Raw genomic sequence first — 20312 nt, forward strand, 5'->3', positions numbered from 1 at the left:
CCAGATAAGACTTCTGGGGAACAATAGGAGGAATTGAAGAGGGGAGACCCACCCTCACTGCACCACACCCCCAGGGCTTTGGGGTCATGGACTGGGGGACCAGAGGGTCATGGGGAGGGGTGCTGAAGATTCTTGCGAATGGAGGAGGGGATCCTGGCAAACAGCAGGATTCTGGAGTTCAGAACCTTTGTATTTCTTTAGGAACCATAGGGATACATGAGGTGGGTGGCTGACTCCTTTGCACTTAGTTTAACCATGTATGTACTTTTGAGTGACCACTTTGTGAACAGCATTTTTTGTTGTTGTTTGGCTAAGATGGAGTCTTGCTCTGTCGCCCAGGCTGGAGTCCAGTCACTGCAACCTCCACTTCCTGGGTTCAAGCGATTCTCCTGCCTAAACCTCCCGAGTAGCTGGTATTACAGGCGTGTGCCACCACGCCCAGCTAATTTTTGTACTTTTAGTAGGGGCGGGGGTTTCAACATGTTAGTCAAGCTGGTCTGGAACTCCTGACCTCAGGCGATCTGCTCACCTCGGCCTCCCAAAGTGCTGGGATTACAGGCGGGAGCCACGCCTGGCCTGTGAAAAGCATTTGAATGTGATAAATGTTGCCTAAGAAAAAATTTCCTATGGGTTCAGTATTTCCCTTGAGGCCCTAAACTGGGCCCAGCCACTACCCACAGAGGTGTGGGTGCTGGCTCTGTCCAATCCGCATGGGCTACATTCCATGTCAGTAGGACATGAAACTGCAGAGGCCAGAAGAGCCCCCGACACTTTTTTGGAGCCAGCTGTGCCCCATGCAGATGTGGGTCTAGGTGTGGTTCAGAATGGGCGCTGAACTTTCTTGCTCTGGCGGGGAGAACGCTGCGGTTCAAGGAAGGACCAATGACCCAAGAGGAACCAGCCTCTGTGTCTGCCGATGGGGAAAGGAACCGGGAGTGAAGTGAAAAGTCTAAGGAGAGGTAAATAGTGGGTGTTGAGTGTTGGGGTGCGCTTGCCTTTCGGCCTCTCTGTCTCTCTAATCTCTACATATTTCCACAATCACCCGAGCCAGCGATCGGATCCGGCCAAGGATGTCTGCGGAAATGCCTAACAGAGACTCTCCCTCCTCGAGCCGCAACTCTCGCCAGACCCGAGAAGGTCCTCAACAGAGGGTGCCCTCCAGGGCCGGATTGGACCCTGCTTCGTGGGAGGCGGGACTCAGGGCTAGCGGATGGAGGGGTATTTAAGACCGTGCTCAATTGGAGGTGGCCAAGGGCAAAATGAGCGAGATTCAGGGCGCCGGGACCTACCCAGGCCCGGGGGACACCTCCGACCTTAAGTACCCCCTGGGAACCAGGCTCAGGGAAGCTCTCACCGAGGCTCGGTTCCATCAGCTCTTCGGGAGCGAAGAGCTAGAGCCGGAGCGACCTGCAGAGCGCCGCTTTCCCCGGGTCTGCGGACTGTGGAGGCTGCGGGCTCGCTCCTGTTCCAGGACGGGGGCGTGGCGCCTGCTGCTGGCTCTGCTGCCCCCGCTGCACTGGCTGCCCCATTACCGCTGGCGAACCTGGCTGCTCGGAGATGCGGTGGCTGGAGTGACCGTGGGCATCGTGCACGTGCCCCAGGGTGAGAGGCCCTAACACCAGCCTGTCAGGAGCTCTAGAGGGCTTCCGGGAGGAGGGTAGGGAGCTGAGAATCTGGGAGCAGGTGGTGGGTTCGTGCCGCTGAAGGTGGGAGAGAGGGATCTGAGGCCAAGTTTGGGTTAAGGACTGTGAACTCCATCAGATCCCCACCTCCACCTCCTCTCATCTACCTGCAATCCTGCCAGAAGTCTTGGACAGGTTCTGGCTTAGAGAACTGGAGAGAGGCACAAAACGCCAGGCTCCCAGGACTTGGCCACAGGATCTCTGACCTCGTCTACCCCATGACCTCCCACTGAGGCCCATTAACCCCTCAGTTCCCTCTTGAGGCATGATTTAGCATCCTTCATGCCAGCCCCTAAGAGTGTGGGAAGGGGGTGAGTCCTGCAGCTTGGGCAAGGCCCCCTCCCCACAGCACGCCTTTCCTTCCACTTCCATCCCAGGCATGGCTTTTGCCCTCCTGACTTCCGTGCCCCCGGTGTTTGGACTCTACACTTCTTTCTTTCCCGTCCTCATCTACAGCTTGCTGGGTACTGGGAGACACCTGTCCACAGGTGAGTGACCAGGGACTTCCAATGACTCCTCTTCCCTGTGGGGTGGAAATGGACAGGCACTCTTACTTCCCGTCTTCCTTATTTCCCTCTTCACCTCTCCCACCTTCACTTCCTTCCTTGCCCAACCCTGCCAGGAAACTGACCTAGACAATTCTCCTAGAGTGGGTGCAAAGAGATGGGAGATTACTTGAACTTTTTCCCCCTGTGAAATTTGGTTAAAATGAACATCTCAGGGACTCGGAAGGGGAAGAAGAGGGGCATAGGCAGAGAATCTGCCGGAGGGAGCAGTTTTTGCCGACTGGTGCAGCTCTTCGTGCCCCACAGTCTTGACGGGGCAGCAGCCTTCCGGGAGAGCGGAGTCTGGCAGCAGCATCTCGGCCCCAGAGCGTGGAGCCTGAGTTGTTGCCCTGCCCAGGGCTGCCCAGCTGGTGATGTCTGCATGTGTCCCCCGTGGTAGGAACTTTCGCCATACTTAGCCTCATGACAGGCTCGGCTGTCGAGCGGCTGGTGCCAGAACCCCTAGTGGGGAACCTGAGCGGAATCGAGAGGGAGCAGCTGGAAGCTCAGCGGATTGGGGTAGCCGCGGCCATGGCCTTCGGCAGCGGGGCGCTGATGGTGAGGGAGGACCCGGGGGGATCCCTGCTGGGGGGGCCGGGGAAATTGCGCCGGGGGAGAGAGAGAGGGACCAGCCTCCGGCTTGTTTTCGGGAGGGCTGAGGGGCGCGGGGCTGGTCTGCTTCTCTAGTTGGTGACTGCATGTCTTCCCCCCCTCCGCAGCTGGGGATGTTCGCGCTGCAGCTAGGCGTCCTGTCCACCTTTTTGTCGGAGCCTGTGGTCAAGGCGCTGACCAGCGGAGCCGCGCTGCACGTGCTGGTGTCCCAGCTGCCGAGCCTCTTGGGGTTGTCTCTCCCGCGCCAGATCGGCTGCTTCTCTCTCTTCAAGGTGAAGTTGGGAGAAGAGAGAAGCGGCTTCTAAATGTCCCGGGAATAGGGAAACTCGAAAAAAGAGGAAGGACGGAGGGTGGAGGGATAGTGTGTGACAAGGGCGCTGGAAAGGTTGGAGCCCTGTGGCTGAACGAGGGCGCTGCGGAGGTGGAAGCCCTGGTGGCACTTGGGAGAGAGGGCCTCGCCCTGGGGGCCCGCGCCGGGGCGCACGAACCCTGGCACGGGGCCCTCTGCTCACCGCCCCTGCCCGCAGACGCTGGCCGGCGTGCTGACTGCGCTGCCCCGGAGCAGTCCGGCTGAACTGACCATCTCGGCGCTCAGCCTGGCGCTGCTAGTGCCGGTCAAGGAATTGAACGTGAGATTCCGAGACCGGCTACCCACGCCGATCCCGGGGGAAGTCGTCATGGTGAGGATGGCCGTGTGCGCCGGCCCCTGCCCGCACAGACCCTGCCGTCCCGTGGGAACTGGCCGCTGCCGCCCCCTGGTGGAGTGCAGAGAGGCCACCGACCAGAGGGCCGGCTCACACTCACTTTCCCAGGCCTCCTAGAGGAGAACGCTTTGACCTTCCACAGTCCCCCTAGACACTGACCCACGTCTCTCACGGAGCCCCCTCTAGACCTCTTAGAGTAGCTTCCGCCATCCTACAGCGCTCCCTTGAGGTCTTGCTGGTCACAGCACCTTCTCTGACATCTGTCCTCACCAGGGTCCTTCTCTGTAATTCACCGTGCACTCCACCCTCCACTGATATTTCTCTCTCTCCTCCACTAACAGTTCCGCATCTTCACAGATGCCAGTATATCACTAGATATCGCCCAGCTTCTCTCTTTGGAAGGCTCAGTGGCATCTCTTCATATCCACCATCCTTCACAGAAGCCTCCTCTTACTTCTGCCATTCCAGCGCTCTGTGGCCTCAGGCATACATCATTCCTCTTTCCCATCTCCACATTCCAAATCAGTTGTCAGGCCCCCATGCCAAACACATCCTGCTCCCCCGGGTGCTGGGCTCCTGCAACCAGCTAGGCCTGCATTATGGTCCCCTCTCATGCTCAGCCCAGCCCTTCTAGCTTTTGCCAGGGCCCCCATCCCCTCCCCTGCCTTCATTTTGCTCTCTTTCTCAGGTGCTTCTGGCCTCTGTGCTCTGCTTCACCTCGTCCCTGGACACAAGATACAACGTCCAGATAGTAGGGCTGTTGCCTGGAGGGTAAGACAGAATGAAAAGACGCCAGCTTTCTCTTCTCCCACCTCTCCCGCCCAACATTTCCTCTTATCTCTGTCCCGCCCATTTTCCCTGCCTTCCCTATCTCACTGCAGCACCCAACCCCTCCTCACCATGGATCCCTCCCTCTCCAGATTGCCCCAACCCCTCCTTCCCAACTTGGCTGAGCTGCCCAGGATTCTGGCTGACTCACTGCCCATCGCACTGGTTACTTTTGCGGTGTCCGCCTCCCTGGCCTCCATTTATGCAGACAAGTATAGCTACACTATTGACTCCAACCAGGTAGGACTCTGACTGTGGACCCCAACCCTCCCATCTGATCCCCACCACACCGTTGTCTCTCCTGCTTCATCTCACTGCATCCCTCCAGGAGCTCCTGGCACATGGTGCCTCCAACCTCATCTCCTCCCTCTTCTCTTGCTTTCCCAACTCGGCTACGCTGGCCACCACCAGTCTACTAGTGGATGCTGGTGGGAAAACACAGGTAAGAGGGCATCCTTGGGCCAGGAGAAAGCATGGGCCATCCAGGCAAGATGGTGGTGGTGAAGGAACGGGTGGAAAATGGCTAGATACCCAGGTGGCATCTATATAGAGAAGAATGGGGATCTGTGAGGGAGGGTGAGTGAGGGGGTAGAATTATAGATAGGAGGGATGGAAAATACGAGTGTTCCATGAAGACCTTTGTAGGCTCTAAGCACTAAAAAGTTTATGGTGCCCAGATGTGGTTCAAAATTAAAACACAAAACCATAAACTTGAGATAAAATTCTTATTTTTTTCACACAATGACATTGTCTTTTAAAAGAAATATCACATATAAAAGTCTCCCCCTAATATTTTTGGTTTCCCTTACTTTGCTGGTACCCCAAGCACGTGGTTAGCCTGCTTATAGGATAATCCCACAGTGGCTTTTAAGGTGGAGGTGGGCTGCAAAACTTGGGAACTTGAACAACAGACATCTATGGGGAGACTGGCGAATGATATGCATTTAATTAATCGGGGGAAGGGGACGGTTAGATGTGAATGGCAGAATATTAAGAAGGGGGTTGTGTGGAAGGAGATTTGGGAGAAGGGAGACTTCTGAGGAAGACAAGGCAGAGTGGGCAGGGAGACCAGCTCTCACGCTGGCGGGGGGAGGCTCCCTTCCTTTTTTGCTTCCACCCCTCCTTCCCTCTAGCTGGCAGGCCTCTTCTCCTGCATAGTGGTTCTGTCAGTACTGCTGTGGCTGGGGCCCTTCTTTTACTATCTGCCCAAGGTAAGGAGCAGAGGAGGCGTAGCATGGCTGGGAGGGGTGGCTGTATTCCAGGACACTGAGGTAGTCAGCCCACCTCCTCTACCTCAAGGCTGTCCTGGCTTGCATCAACATCTCCAGCATGCGCCAGCTGTTCTTCCAGATGCAGGAACTTCCACAACTATGGCGCATCAGCCGCATGGACTTTGTGAGAAATGGCATTATCCCCAGTTGCCCCCTCCCATCTTCTTAGCATCCCCAGCCTCTGCCCTAAACCAAAGCAAATTGTCTGGTCCTAAATTCTGCAAACTACCTACTCCCTCAACACATATAACTCCTAATACCCTTTACTCACAGGCAAGGGAAAGGGTGGGGTTTGAAGCCCTTGGGCCTGAATATTTGTAACTTCCCAATTAGTGCAGCTCATTACATTTGGTGTGTGTCCCATTCAATTACCTCTGTTATTTCCCTCTGTCATGTCTTTTCCTTCCTGGGTCATCTCTCCCCAGCACTTGCCTTGGTAGTCACTGCCCTGGATCTCTTTCCCCAGCAGTGATGGCCTGGCTTTTCTTTTGGGCAATCCACCCCCTCCCTGTATTGCAGGCTGTGTGGATGGTCACATGGGTGGCTGTAGTGACCCTGAGTGTGGACCTGGGCCTGGCTGTGGGTGTGGTCTTCTCCATGATGACTGTGGTCTGCCGCACCCAGAGGTGGGCACAGAGATGGGTAGAGCTGAGGTCGGGGCAGGGGATAGAATGAGGTGCTTGGGATGACTCCCCAGCCAGGCCAGGCTTAACTGGAAATCTGACCCCATCCTCTTCCCTAGGGTGCAGTGCCTGGCACTTGGACAGGCTGAGGGGACAGAGCTCTACAGGCCACTCAAAGGAAGCCACAAGGTGGGTGAGCTGCAGCCACGGAAGGAAGGGAAGACTGGCCGCACGTTTCTCTGACCCTCCGACCTCTTAGCTCCTTCAGGTCCCAGGGCTCTGCATCCTGAGCTATCCAACACCACTCTACTTTGGGACCCGTGGGCAGTTTCGCCGCAGCCTGGAGTGGCACCTGGGGCTTGGAGAAGGAGGAACGGTGAGGGAGCTTGATTTAGGAGGGAAGTGGATCCTCAGGGAGCGGGAGGCAAGTGGGCGTTCTGAGGGGACCCTTGTGCTCAAGGGGTGCACGTTCATGCTGTGTCTGGGAGTGGTGACTGCCCTTCTTTACTCATAGGAGACTTCAAAGCCAGATGGCCCAACTGTTGCAGGTGAGATGGGATGACGAGAAGGATTTGGGCATGCTGCTTGGTGGCACCTGGGTACTCCTGTCTTCTCCCATTCTAGCTGCTGAGCCTGTCAGAGTGGTGGTCCTAGACTTCAGTGGTGTCACCTTTGCAGATGCTGCTGGGGCCAGAGAAGTGGTGCAGGTGAGGGAGAGGGTAGGTTGAAGAGACACCCCTTATCATCTCACTCATACCCTCTGATCTGGGACTTCACCCCTTTGCCCCTCCCTGCAGCTGGCCAGCCGATGTCGAGATGCTAGGATCCGCCTCCTCTTGGCTCAGTGTAATGGTGAGATGTGTGGAGAAGGGTAGGGCCCAGTGCCTGGGCAATGACTGGATGCCTGCAGGAGGGAAAAGGACCTGGTGTGGATTTAGGGTCTCAGAGCCTGACACCCTCTCCCATAGCCTCGGTGCTGGGGACGCTGACCCAGGCAGGACTCCTGGACAGGGTGACTCCAGATCAGCTGTTTGTGAGTGTGCAGGATGCAGCTGCTCATGCCCTAGGGAGCCTGCTAAGGGGACAGTAGCACCAGGAGCAGGAGCCGGGAGGTGCCAGGCTGCAGCCAATGAGGCAGGGGTAAGTGGCTGGAGACCCAGGGAGAGGGGTTTGGGAAAGGGTCTGTGGAGAAAGATCAAGAAGAAAAGGATGGGGCCAGAATGAATAGTGGATTGAAGACCAACTCAGGGAGCCTGGGTTGAGCTATGGGTGAAGAACTGAAGAACTCAGATCCCTAAGTTAGTGGGGTACCCCTGAGAGGACTGCCACATTTCAAGGGAGAGGGGTGCTTAATCTATTCCTGACATGTCTCCTCTCTTCTCCAGGAGCCCACTGACCATAAGATTTGTACAGTGTGGGTCTGACCTCATCACTTGGAGTGCAGAGGGCCCCAGCGACATGTGTGTGATGAGGATCATGAGCCCTGAGCCCCCTTACCTAATGTAACTAATAAAATGAAGCTGAGTGCTTTGGAATCCATGAAGTGAGTCTAGCTGTTTGCACAAGGACTCTGGTGCCCCTTCTTTTGTGCCCACAGCATTGCAAAGACACACTAAGAATGGCTTTCACCATGTGTTCACCAGCCCTCGCCCCAGCCCCAGAGCCACAAGCTCTGTCTGTGGGGGTGGGGCTGGAGCACGTGTACAGAGTACTGGGTTTAAAGATGCAGGTGAAGGGCACTGTCTTGAGATTATGTGTTGGAGAACCTCCCCACCCCTTCAGTCCCAAGAAGATGAGAGGACAGACAGTGTTTCCACCTTAGGTTCTTAGAGTCCCCCTGGGCTCTTTGGCACTTGGAAAGTGATCCCCCCATTTCCTGCCCCATGAGAATGGGGAGAGGGGAGGACTTGGCACTGGCTGTGGGAGAGGTTATGGCTCCACCAGGCCTCTGGGCACTCGAAAAAGGAGGGGTGTTACCAGGACAACCCCGATTGGGCATCAAGTTTGGAAAGGGAAGAGTGAGGAACTAGGGGCTCAGGGACAGTCAGTAGAGTGCACACAGGGTGGTGGGGTTTGCTGGAAATTCCTGGCAGGGACAAGGAGGCAGGCCCAGCCTGACAGTCAGAAATCCCCTGCGGGCCTTCACTGTGAGGTCATGCACTGCAGCCGGTGTTTGAAGAAGAGCAGCCGGTGTTTGGCCATTTGGCTCTCGTCCAGTGATCCTGGGTAACGGTACCGGGCGTAAGTCTCTGCCCCGGCATCCCTTGATGTCCAAGGCAGCTTCAATTTGGATGCATGATCTACCACGACGTCGGAGCAGGAGCCAACCCGAAGGGAACCAAGCCCATCCAGGAAGAATTCTGGGGGTAGAGGGGAGTGTGTCACAGTAAGGCGTCCTGAGGGTGCAGAAGGCCGATCACTAAGGGAGAACTCAAATTTAGGGAGTGCAAAGTCTGTGCGCAAAGATTTGTTTCTAAGGACCTTGAGCGTATAAGTCAAATCCTGGGTCTCACTTTTACTCTTGTGTAAATGGAATCAATATACTTGTGCTTTGAAAACGGAAAAACCTGCCCCCACTCCCAGAGGTTAAATAAACGCCAGATGGGTTGCACTGACTACGTAGTCTGAACTAAGGGAAGCGCTGGGAGTAGAGTAGGGGTGGCGGGAACAGTGGTGGGGAAGCTTATGGGAGCCCAGTGGCTGTGCTGGGAATGGAGGCTTAAAGGGTATGCGGGGCTGGGAGAGGGTGGGTCTCTCGCCCAGGTGTAGGTCTTGCTAAATCACTGCAGAACTGTTCTAGGGTTCCCGGTGGCGGCTGGGCGCAGGTGCGGCAGAGAGACCAGGAACCTTGTGCGGGGCTGCTGATAGGGTAGGCCGGGAGGGGGCGCCACTCACCCAGGTGAGCCACGCGGCTGAGGCGGGGATCAAAGCCGACCTCGCGCACCTTGTCAGTCCGCGCCAAGAAGAAGTTAACCACACCGTCGGTGACTACGCAGCCTGGGAAGCCGATGAGCTCGTGGTGGAAGCCGCGCCTTTGCCGGAGGCAATTCCCGAGGCCTGGGGCGCCGGGATCCACGCTGAGCAGCTGCCGGTAGGTGGTGGCGAAGCCGGAGATCTCGCGCACCGCGCCCCCGACCTGCAGGGAAAGGGAGGCTGGCTCCAGGAGGGCCGGGGACCAGGGACCCGAAGGGGGCAGATCTGCGCTCCGGTGTCTTCGGGGGTACCCCTGCCTCATCCTCTTCCGCTCCACCCCTGCAGGACTCAGACAGTTCCCAGGCCCCACTTCGTGGTCCTCTCTGTCCCAGGGCTGGCTGTTCCTGGCCGCAGGGCCCCGCCATGGCCTTAGCCTGCCTGTTCAAGGCCCTTCTCCACCCCACATCCTGCGGCCCCTGCCCTACCAGGTCCAGCGGCGTCCGCTCCAGCACGTCCACAAGCCTCTCCAGCCGCGTCCGTGCTGTGAAAACGAAGTCGTCATCCACCCACAGCACGTATTTGGTGGTTACCTGGGACACGGCCAGGTTCCGGCCCGCGAACCAGCCCTGGCAGAAAAGTGTATGTAGTTGGGGAGGCTGCAGAATAGGACATGGCCCTCTGCCACCCTTCTTTCTCTCCCCGACCCTTCTCAGCCTGTGTCCTTCTCCTGACTTTTGAGTGCTTTTGAATGGCCAGGAGTTAGGTAAAAAAAAAAATGCAGATCCCCACAGAGGTTCCGAGTCAGTGGTCTTGGAATGCGTTTAGTTTCTGTGTGCATTTATTCATTCATTCATCGGCTATTTTATTGAATGCCATCAGGCACTAAGCACCATTCTAAGAATGCAGAGAGAATTTCCTGCTCCCACAAAGCTTACATTCCAGGAATCCTCATGCTTAACGGGCACCCCATGATTCTGAGGCAGGCAGTCCTTGAATCACCACCCTGGAGGTGGCACCCTTGAGGATGCCCCCCTGAGGGAGTCCTCTGGCCTCCATTCCGCCTGCCAGCTGCACACCTTGCCGAAGGGCATGAGATAGTGCTCCACGTAGGGGCCGCTAATGCGCTCTGGCTTGTCGCTGTCGTCAGCGATGACCACGGTGACTGTTGGGTAGAAGCGACGGATACTGGCAAGGAGAGCCCGTAGCCGATCATAACGGAGGAAGGTCTTGGTGGCAATCGTGACTAGAGCGCTGATGTTGTACTGCGCTGAGATTGGGTGCAGACAAGGAGAGTTGGGAGAGAGGAACAGGTAGATATCCCCTCCCAGGGCCGTCCTCTCCCACTGTGCTCCCCACCAAGGTGGATCTAATACATCCCTGCCCCTGCCAGCCTCACCTCCCTTGGGTAGAGACCCAGGTGGGTACAGCCGAGGGTTGGGGGGGTGTCTTATTCGGATGGTGAAGGCAGCCTCATGTCCCTCGGTGGAGAACCGGACTGGGAAGAAAGGACATGGCATTTGACCCTGAAGGGTGGGACAACATTCTGTTTTCATCCAATCAATATTTAAGGGCCTACTCTGTGTCCCACCTTTCTAGGCCTTGGTGGATGAGCACACAAGGTTCTTACATTCACAGAACTTACATTCTAATGGGTAGGAGAAAAGCAATAAAAATGTTTTAAGTAAAAGCTAACCATTATTGAGCATTTACTATGTGCCAGACCCTTTAAAAAATGACCTTAAATATATGCACTCATTTTATTCTTATGATAACCCTATTAAGTAGATTCCTACAACAGAAAAAGAAGCCGAGACAAAAAAGTAACTTGCCACATTTACACAACTATTAAGCAACAAAGCTGACAGGAACCTAGTCAGTCTGGTGCCAGGCTAAGAAAATTTAAAAATTCAGATACTGGTAAGTGTTGAATGGAAAATAAGACAAACAAGTAATGTAATAGTGAAGAGGAGACATTTGGGCCGAGATTTAAATGACAAGAAGGAGCCGGTCTGCAAAAATCTGGGGACCAGCATTCCAGGCTGAGAAAACAGCAAGTGGAAGGCTCTAATGTAGAAGCAAACTTCGTGCAACTAACAAGCTTTGGGAGAAGCAGGAGGGCTCTTAGGGCCCTTTTGCTGGAGAAGGAATGTAAACCCAGGAAGGTAAAGGCCTTTGCCCTCTGGTAAGGGTGAGTTGGGAGTATAGTCTTCTAACTCCTTGGGACAGGTCTCTTCCTGAGGCCCCACGGTTGGCCTAAAGGGGAGACACACCTAAAGCTTGGGTTTCCCTCTGGCCTGCTCCAGCCCCAGATGAACAAAGGCCTCTTCTCTCCCTCTCTGGCCGGGCTGGTCCAGTTGAAGCACGCATTGTGTGGCTGGACAGCTCTGGCCATAGCCCAGATGCCTCCCACGCCCTCTGCCATTTGACCACTCCAGCCTTTCTGGTTCTTCTCTGTTTGGCCAGCCTGCCCCTCTCTTCACCCAGGCCTCACACCTGTGTCTGCTGTGTTGGTCTGGTAGCTTCGGCTGCTGTAAGTGACCAGTTGTAGTTGCCTGTTGAGTTGGTCCAGCCCTGAGCTGACAAGGGTGAGATCTGTCTGCCCCTCTCCAGTGAGAGTCACTCCAGTCACTTCCCCTGCCACATCCCAGGTGCCCAGGGAGGCAGTCAGGTTCACCTAGGAGGGACTGGAGAGTTAGGGCTCAGGCGCACTTCTTGCCTCCCTGATTCCTCCATCCTTCACTTAGTAGCCCTGCCTCCCGCCCAGCGTTCTTGATGCCCACCTGGCCTCCTCGCCTTCCTGTTTTCTCTCACCTGGTATACCTCCTGACCAGAAGCTGCCTGAAGGCTCAGCCCTAGGAGAAGGGAGGGGGGATCAGAATTACACAGACAACCCTGAATTCTTTCTCGTTTTCTCTCCCTGCTGTCACCACACACAATAGAGAACTTTCCACCCATTCTTCTTATTGAGGCCTCAGCAGGGGACACTGTATAACATAGCCTACAGTGACTGATTTTTGAGCCTTTCCTATCAAAGCTTGCCCTATGGCCTGCCCTGCCTACTACCTAACCAATGGTTAGTCAGCAAAAAATAGATTCTTCCCCCGAAAACTCCAATTATAGTCTTCTGAAATTCCTAGCGTCCCTTCTGTCCTCACCTCCCACCTCCTAAGCCCCCTTCTGACCTTAAGTCCCCTTTTCATCAGAAGTTCCCACCTCCCATTCCGACCATCGCTCATTCTTTCTCACCCAACCTTGGGCTCTGCCACCTGCACTGTGGCTGAGGTCATCCTTTGGGACCCTCCTCCCTACCTGGCACCAAGATGCTCCTGAGGGGCTGGACTTCCACACCCTGCAGGGGGTACTGGAGTGGGGAGTTGGCAGGGGCTATGAGAAGTTGGTCAGCTGGCGACTGGCTCCTGGCAGCGGAGGAAGGAGAGGACAGAGGAGAGTGGGGGGCGGAGAGGGGCTCTCCCTCCTGGACACAATCACTGCTCTCCCCCTGTGGCGTCATGCCCTTCTTTCAAGCTGGTACCTTGACAGAAAGGCCTGGAACTCCTGCTCTCTTGTGGAGGAGGCAGTCCTCAGCTCTGCAGGGTCAAAGGCCTTGGTGAGGTCAATGGCTTGGACTTGTTTCTGGAATGGGAGGGGAAGGCCCCTCCCGCTGGACTCACAACTGCAGTTGTTCTGAACCAGCAGCCTGAAGGGGGTAGTGAGGGTCATCAGCGCCCAGCTACACAGCTCCATTGATCCCATAAACACTGACACAGCACCCAACACCTTGGTCCTGCAACTCTGTCCATTTAGGATCTGTCCCCTTAAACGCTGCCCTTCAAATAGTCCTCGGGAGGGGGACCAAGGTTCTGATGATCCAGCCCCTGAATCTGGATTTTACAGTTGTAGGATAGGGCCAGTTACTAGGATTTCAGGAGCTGCCTATCCAGCATCCAGGACTCCACCTGGAGTCCCTTCTCATGTCTGAATCGGGACCTCAGGGAGTCTTTCAGGGCCCTCCCTTGACTGCATAACCTCCCACGCCCATCCCCATCCTCATCCCCTTGGCAAGGTTCAGAGAGAACAGATTTTCCCCAGCCCAAGCCTCAGCAGCCTCCCACTTCCACCTCCCAGTTCACTCCACACAACCCGTCAGGAGAACACAGGCATCTGAGCCCAGCAGTGGAGGAAACAATAGCCCCTAGACCACCCCCGGCGAGCGCCGCGCTGCCGCCGCCGCGGTCGGCACTCACCCGACTACTTGCTCCTTGATCCTGACCGGGATGTGTGCGTAGCGGGGCTCAGGAGCAAGATCTGGCAGCTCAGGCCTGCGGGGGCTCTGCGGGGGCGCCCACGGCGCAAAAGGTGCCCGGAGGCCGGACATGTCCCGGGTGCTCGCGTACAGGAGCCCCAGCGAGGCGCAGGCGAGCAGCAGGACCAGCGCGAACAGGGCCCGGCGGCCCAGCCACATCCTAGGTGTGGGTAGGGTGGGGAGTGAGAAAGGGAGGGATGGAGGGAGGGCAAGGGCTGGGCCCTTGGCCCCCCGCGACCTCAGAGGCTCCTGCCGGCTCCCAAGGGCTCACTCCACTCCACACACCGCGACAGGGTTTGCACTGCCAGTCTCGGTCTTCTCGGTACCCCTCCCCTCACTTCCCGGGCCCTAGGGACTCCCGGCCTCCTTTCTTCTCGCCCTCTTCTGCATCTTGGTTTCCTCTCACACCCGAGGCCTGGCATCTTAATGCGGAAGACATTTGGATGCCGCGGTTTCGACGCGGCCAGGCGTGAGCAGAAAAGCCCCGCTCTATTAGGAGCGGCCGCCCCCAAGCCCGCCGCCTACCCTGGCCGGCGCGCCCCCCACTCCTCAGTCCGAGCATCACCTGGGCCGGGGTGGGCTGTGGAGGGCGGCTCCACACCTAGCCTGTCACAAAAATGCAGAATCACGCCCGTGCTGGCGGGCGCCCCCGGCGGAGGTGACCCGATGAGTGGCCTCGGGAAGCGGCGTGGGGGACCGGGTGGACCAGGAAGCGCGCCTCCTCCCGCCTCCTGCTCCTCCTCCCTCATCCCCCACCCGGCACTGACCTGTCTAACGTTCTAAGGCAGCGGCAAAATTTCGGTCCGGGCTGTGCCGGGCTCTCGGCCCCGGCCTGAGGGTCCTCATGGGGCTGGGGGCTACCCGATGGGGGAGCTGGGCGTGAGCCTGAAGGGTGTGGGGGACCCTCCTGCCTCTGGAGCGCGCCCGACCCCTCCCGCCTTGGAACTCTCCCGGCTTTTGTGAAGCGCTGCGCGGTGGCGGTTCTGGGCGTTTCCTGCCTGGGGGCGGTTGGAGAGGCGCGAGGACCAAGTTCAGAGTCACTTGCACCCCAGCCCCGGGGGCAAAGCTGGGGATCCCTGGCGCCGCGTCCCAAAAGCAGCGCAGGGAGGGCTCCGGCAGCTGCCCGGCTCCTCACGCCGCAGGGCAGCGCGGCTCAGCTCCCGGCTGATTGCAGCTGCTCGGGCTCCGCGCTGGGAATGCGAGCGCCCCGGCGCCTTCTGGTGGGCGCGGAGGAAACTGCGGGGGCGCAGAGCAGACGCGGGAAGGTCCTGGCTCGTAGTCCCCAGCCCTTTGCCTCTAAACCCTGGCATCTCAACCGCCTGCTCCCAAGACCAGCCATTCCGTGGCCTGCTCGTTCTGAGCTTGTAGGCAACCATGGGCAAATAAGGCTTTGGGAGAAGGTGGGGCGGGGGCGCGCTAAAACCCACGTCAAGGAAGGTTTGAATGCTAGAATGAATATAAAGGAAACAACCCCTGGAAAATAAACGCTCTGCCTAACAAAGACAGATGCACAGCCTCCCCCTGTCCCTCCTCCCCCGCCCTGCCTTTCATTATTAAACAGACACTTAGGAGATACACATTGGGCAATTCAAGGGCCTATTTCCCCTAACTGCCCCTTGGTGCAACCTTTGCAGGAGAAAGTAAACCCCAGAGTGGCCAGATTGGCGGTAGTTCTGCCTGGAAACCTTAGGTCGTAGACAGCCTGATACCTCACACTGCCGAGAATCAGAGTTCTGTGGCTCCATGGTTCTAATAAAAGATGCATCAAGATTCAAGAGGAAAAAAAGATATAATAAGAAATATAGAACATAATGAAAATATGTGTGTGTGTGGTGGATTATTAAATGAATGAATTTTATACAAATAAATGACTAATCAGCTGTAGGGGGGAGTGGAATCTCTATCCTTCTTACACCAAAATTCCAAGTCTATTATAATATTAAAGGTGAAATCATAAAAGTGGTAAAAGAAATCATGAAGGCCGGCACAGTAGCTCATGCTTGTAATCCCAGCACTTTGGGAGGCCCAGTGGAGAGGATTTCTTGAGCCCAGGAATTTGAGACCAGCCTGGGCAACATGGTGAGACCTCCATTTCTACAAAAAATTTTAAAATTAGCCCAGCGAGGTGGCTCAAGCCTGTAGTCCAACTACTTGGGAGGCTGAAGTGGGAAGATGGCTTGAGCCTGGGAGGTTGATGCTGCAGTGAGTTGAGATGGTGCCACTGCACTCTAGCCTGGGTGACAGAGCGAGACTGTATCTCAAAAAAAGAAATCATGAGGCCGGGCGCGGTGGCTCAAGCCTGTAATCCCAGCACTTTGGGAGGCTGAGGCGGGTGGATCACGAGGTCAAGAGATCGAGACCATCCTGGTCNACTGATTCCTCTCCTGCTTAAATCTACCACAGTCAGTTTCTGTTGCTTACATTATTAATCCCAACTGGTGGTTTGCTTGCAACCCACATGTTGGTTGCAGCTAGGCTTCACAAGGAAATAGAAAACGGGCCAACGCAGCTACTCTCTCTGCCTCCCACTTTGGTGGCTCTCTCTCTCTCTCTCTCTCTCTCAATACAGCTCCCACATATTTCTTTCCAGCTGTGGTTTTGTCTTAATTCATGGAAAGACATTATAGTTTATTGTTTAGGAAGCACCCACTTTGAGATCAGAATGCCTGGATTCAAATCTCAGATGTACAGTTTACCAACCGCAAGGTTTTGGTCAAGTTACTCGTCCTCTTTGGGCTCTGTTTCTTCATCTGTACAATGAGGACAATAGTCAGGTTTTCCTGTTTTGAGGATGAAGTAACACAATGTGTGTAAAGTCCTCACCAAGCTGCTTGGGCCACAGGAGCCGTCAGTAATTGTTGCTATTGTTATCTTCATTATCAGCATTATTATCATCATGATTTGGGGACTTATGGAGACTACTTAGAGCAGGCATCTTAAACTTCAGAGCCAGGTAGACAACAGGAAGGATGACCCATATGGGTTCCCTTGGGACCCATAGTTCTAAGGAAAACTCTCCCAAGGGACTATGGAAAATGTGTGAGTGTGTGCCTGTCTAGGGAGAAGCCACTTCCCAGCAACAGCCAAGTATCACCATGTGGAATGTGAGCCTAGTGATGCCAGATTTTCCACTACTTCAAGAGAGGTCAGTTATCCAGCTATTTGGGGGAAAGCTTGATGTTTTTCAAAAATCTAAAGAAGCACTATACTGGCCAAAGGAAATCTTCCGGGGGCCACAGCAGGCTGCAAACGCTAATTTCTAAATTCTAATGCAAATTTCTGGATTGAGTTGAAATTGTCAGGGAGGGAAAGTGATTGGGCCAGGTTAATTTCATTGGCTCGATCAGGTATGGCCATGGTTCACCACTCACCCAGTGGGGAATGTGGTGGACCCTCTCTGACGATGGGGTATGGACAGGAATGTAGTGATAGGCATACTTTAGAGGAGGCAAGGACCAAGGGGATACCCCAAGAGCTGCTTTTCTATGGATGCCAGCGCACTGAAAACAAACGCATCAGGAATGCACTAAGTCCCAATAACTGCAAGGTTAAGACAGGGGCTTGTTTATCTTATTATTTATTTAAATAACAATGTATCTGGTGGTAGGGGAGAATGGGGCTAGCACAAAGGCTCAGATATATCCACATGATTCCAGATTACTTCTACCTTTTCATACCTCTGTCCTAGCATGTAGGCCTTTGTCCTCATACTTGTCACCTCATGGTTGCTGCAATTGTGACCATCACAACTATGTTCCAGGTGGAGGGAAAGGAAGTGAGATGGAATAAGTAATGGCCCTTATGTCAAGACTTTTCAGAAATCCCCAGCATAAGGCCGGGTGTGGTGGCTCATGCCTGTAATCCCAGCACTTTGGGAGGCCAAGGTGGGTGGATCACGAGGTCAGGCGTTCAAGACCAGCCTGGCCAACATAGTGAAACCCCATCTCTACTAAAAATACAAAAATTATCCAGGCATGGTGGATGTGCGACCCCGGCTGTGGGACCCCGACCCACGGAGGCAGGCGCTCAATAGACTCGAGGCAGGACGCGTGGTGACCGGTACCGACTTTATTGGGATCTCCGGGCGACTCAAGCTGGAAGGGAGGAATCGAGCGCGCTTTCTTTGTTCGGTCGACTTTATAGGGACAGAGGGCCTGGGGCGGTAAGAGAGCTGACCTGGCGGGTAGCAATTGGCTAGGTTGGTTGCTGGGCAGGAAGCCTGCCGGGCGGGAGCTTGTGGGACGGGAGGTTACAGGAGAGCTGGTGGGGCGGATGGTGGTTGGTTCAGTGGGCCGCTGGGCGGGAAGGTTGCCGGTCTTGGGCCGGGCCAGGATAGAGTGAGATAAGGGACCCTCCCTGTGTGGGAGGAAGGGCCTTCCTTATCGGGAATTAGGCCCTTTCCACATGGCTGGGGAACGGGGCCAAAAGTCCTCTACCAGACAGTTGGCTTATTCGTTGCAAGAGGAAAAATTGTAACAGCAATTTTTCTTTAACTGCACAGTGGGAAAACCAGACAGCATCTTGACTTGGTGGCCAAAATTAACATCACCAATGAAGGACAGAAGATTATCATGTGCTTCCAGAAATGTTCCCTTGAAAAAGACACGACATAATTTAGGTAGTGTTCTGAGTGGGGCTACATAACTTGATTTTAAATACAAAGAAACAGACAGACCCCAAGTAAGAAATATTTGCTATGTATAAAAGAAACTTATGCTGGGCACCATGGCTCATGTCTATAATCCCAGCACTTTGGGAGGCCGAGGTGGGTGGATCACTTGAGGTAGGGAGTTCGAGACCAGCCAGGCCTGCATGGTGAACCCGTTTTTACTAAAAGTACAAAAATTAGCCAGGCATTGTGGTGTGTACCTACAATCCCAGCTACTCTGGAGGCTGAGGCAGGAGAATTGCTTGAACCCTGGAACCCAGAGGTGGACGTTGAAGTGAGCCAAGATTGCACCACTGCACTTCAGCCTAGGTGACAGAGTGAGACCCTGCCACACACACACACACACACACACACACACACACACACACAAAAAGACACTTAATGCAAAAATTAGCTGGGCATGGTGGTCCACACCTGTAATCTCAACTACTTAGGAGGCTGAGGCATGAGACTCACTTGAACCTGGGAGGCAAAGGTTACAGGGAGCCAAGATTTTGCCACTGCACTCCAGTCTGGGTGACAGAACAAAATTCTGTCTCAAGAAAAGAAAGAGAAAAGAAAGAAAAACTAGCTAGTGTTTTTTAAAATGTCAGACATGAAAGACAAAGAATGAGGAAATGTTCCAGATTAAAGGAGATAAAGAGACATGGCAACTAAGTGCAAAATGTGATCCTAGATTCAATCCTGTCCTCAAGGGAAAAAAATGATATAACAGACGTTTTGGGGGACAATGTAAAAAATTGGGGCTACGTGAGGTGGTTTGTGTCTGTAATCTTGTAGGGTCCAGCCCTACAAGGTCCTTTGAGCCCTTCTCTGCAGGTGTGGAGATGAGAAACTGTAGAAATAAAAGACACAAGACACAGAGATAGAGAAAAGACAGTTTGGGCCCAGGGGTCCACTGCCAACCAAAGTGCGGAGTCCCGCAGGGGCCCAGAGCGTCTGCACACTCTGACTTTTATTGGGCGTGGTGCAAAGCTGGGGGCAGTGTACATAGGGAGTGGTGCAAATCTGGGGGCAGGGTACATAGGGAGTGGTGCAAATCTGGGGGCAGAGTACATAGGGCGTGGTGCAAAGCTGGGGGCAGAGTAGGTAGGGCATGGCATTGGTGGTCAGTGATAGGGTCAAGCACATCACGTGTCATATAGGTAGGGGCCCAAGTCTTTCTAGTAGCCAGGATGAGGTAAGGAGCATAATGCATCAGTGCTTTTCCATACTTGTCAAGAAAGAACAAAGACATTAAGGTTTATATTAGTTTAACTGATTATCTCTTCTAAGAAAAAAGCAACCAGGTGCAGAAGTGGAACCTGAGAGTGGACACGGAATGTGACCACTGAAGCACAGCACCACATAGAGACAATTAAGCCCCCGGATGTCTGTGGGCCTACCTGACAGCCGTCAGGCGTACGCAAGAGCTTGGAGGAGCGGAGTTTTCTCCTCACTCTCCTGAGGAAGGAGATGTCTAGCTGGCTAAACAGCAGGTGCTTTCCCAGTTCTGCCGCTGCCGCACAGCTGAAGCGTCCTCCAGCAGCCCTTGCATGGGCATGACAGAGGGTTTAAAGTGTCTTACCTTAGGGTCATTCCTTTCACAATGTCACCCCAGGGTCACACTTCTGACCTGAAAGGCATTAGTAAAAGAAGTAAGATCACCTATGAATGACTAAGATCAATGGTTGTATCTCTAGTTATTTTCTTCTTCATTATTTATATGGGAATAGGCTAAGACTTCTGACTCCTGCCTTGGCACTTCCGGGGTCTCCCCCATCAAATCTCAGCACTTTGGGAGGCCAAGGTAGGAGGACAGTTTGAGACCAGGTCTTTGAGACCAGCCTGGGCAATATAATGAAATTCTGTCTCTACAGAAATTTATTTTTATTTTTTGTAGAGACAGGATCTTGCCATGCTGCCCAGGTTACTCGCCAACTTCTGGCCTCAAGCTATCTTTCTGCCTGAGTCTCTTAACATGTTGGGATTACAGGTGTAAGCCACCTAGCTGGGCTACAAAAACTTTAAAAAAAATCAGTCAGGTGTGGTGGCACGTGCCTGTAGTCCCAGCTACTCAGGAGGCTGAGGTAGGAAGATCGCTTGAGCCCAGGAGTTTGAGGCTGCAGTGAGTTATGATTGCACCATTGCACTCCAGCCTAGGTAACAGAGCAAGAACCTAC

At 54.6% G+C, this 20312-nt stretch overlaps 3 protein-coding genes and 1 long non-coding RNA gene across 9 annotated transcripts; 1 reads left to right on the forward strand and 3 right to left on the reverse strand.

Annotated features, from left to right (window-relative positions):
* Window positions 1–172: 172 nt before the first annotated feature.
* LOC108309738 lies at window positions 173–3579 on the reverse strand. Its single transcript, XR_001827481.2, has 4 exons — window positions 2358–3579; window positions 1355–2205; window positions 481–576; window positions 173–370 (listed from the first exon to the last, which is right to left on the reverse strand). It is a non-coding gene; the product is annotated as an uncharacterized LOC108309738 (long non-coding RNA).
* LOC108309733 (solute carrier family 26 member 10) lies at window positions 1144–7804 on the forward strand. Of its 2 annotated transcripts, XR_005201502.1 has the most exons (18): window positions 1144–1602; window positions 2060–2170; window positions 2628–2785; window positions 2947–3111; window positions 3367–3519; window positions 4232–4314; window positions 4464–4611; window positions 4700–4813; window positions 5505–5582; window positions 5671–5766; window positions 6162–6268; window positions 6385–6454; window positions 6525–6641; window positions 6780–6813; window positions 6890–6972; window positions 7063–7117; window positions 7234–7405; window positions 7651–7804. XR_005201502.1 is itself a non-coding variant. In XM_017536227.2 (17 exons), the coding sequence occupies exons 1-17, from the start codon at window positions 1260–1262 to the stop codon at window positions 7353–7355; spliced, it is 2037 nt and encodes a 678-aa protein (XP_017391716.2). In that variant the 5' UTR covers window positions 1144–1259; the 3' UTR covers window positions 7356–7804. The 2 variants fall into 2 exon arrangements, 1 of the variants encoding a protein (XP_017391716.2); XM_017536227.2 differs by having other exon boundaries at window positions 7234–7804.
* B4GALNT1 (beta-1,4-N-acetyl-galactosaminyltransferase 1) lies at window positions 5078–14831 on the reverse strand. Of its 5 annotated transcripts, XR_005201503.1 has the most exons (12): window positions 14249–14831; window positions 13423–13641; window positions 12711–12875; window positions 12488–12594; window positions 11990–12030; window positions 11672–11852; window positions 10575–10673; window positions 10255–10445; window positions 9664–9804; window positions 9161–9401; window positions 8326–8625; window positions 5078–7169 (listed from the first exon to the last, which is right to left on the reverse strand). XR_005201503.1 is itself a non-coding variant. In XM_017536231.2 (11 exons), exons 2-11 carry the CDS (start codon window positions 13638–13640, stop codon window positions 8408–8410), a joined length of 1599 nt encoding a protein of 532 aa, XP_017391720.1. In that variant the 5' UTR covers window position 13641; window positions 14249–14831; the 3' UTR covers window positions 5078–8407. The 5 variants fall into 5 exon arrangements, 3 of the variants coding, with proteins under 3 accessions (XP_017391720.1, XP_017391723.1, XP_017391724.1); XR_005201504.1 differs by having other exon boundaries at window positions 5078–8625; window positions 9161–9418; XM_017536231.2 differs by having other exon boundaries at window positions 5078–8625; window positions 10255–10442.
* On the reverse strand, window positions 14266–14863 carry LOC119472358. The gene has a single exon (XM_037741243.1). It carries the CDS (start codon window positions 14855–14857, stop codon window positions 14519–14521), a length of 339 nt encoding a protein of 112 aa, XP_037597171.1. The 5' UTR covers window positions 14858–14863; the 3' UTR covers window positions 14266–14518.
* Window positions 14864–20312: the final 5449 nt, after the last annotated feature.

Source organism: Cebus imitator, unplaced genomic scaffold (genome assembly GCF_001604975.1).
Source record: "Cebus imitator isolate Cc_AM_T3 unplaced genomic scaffold, Cebus_imitator-1.0 Scaffold96, whole genome shotgun sequence".
Lineage (NCBI taxonomy): Eukaryota > Metazoa > Chordata > Mammalia > Primates > Cebidae > Cebus > Cebus imitator.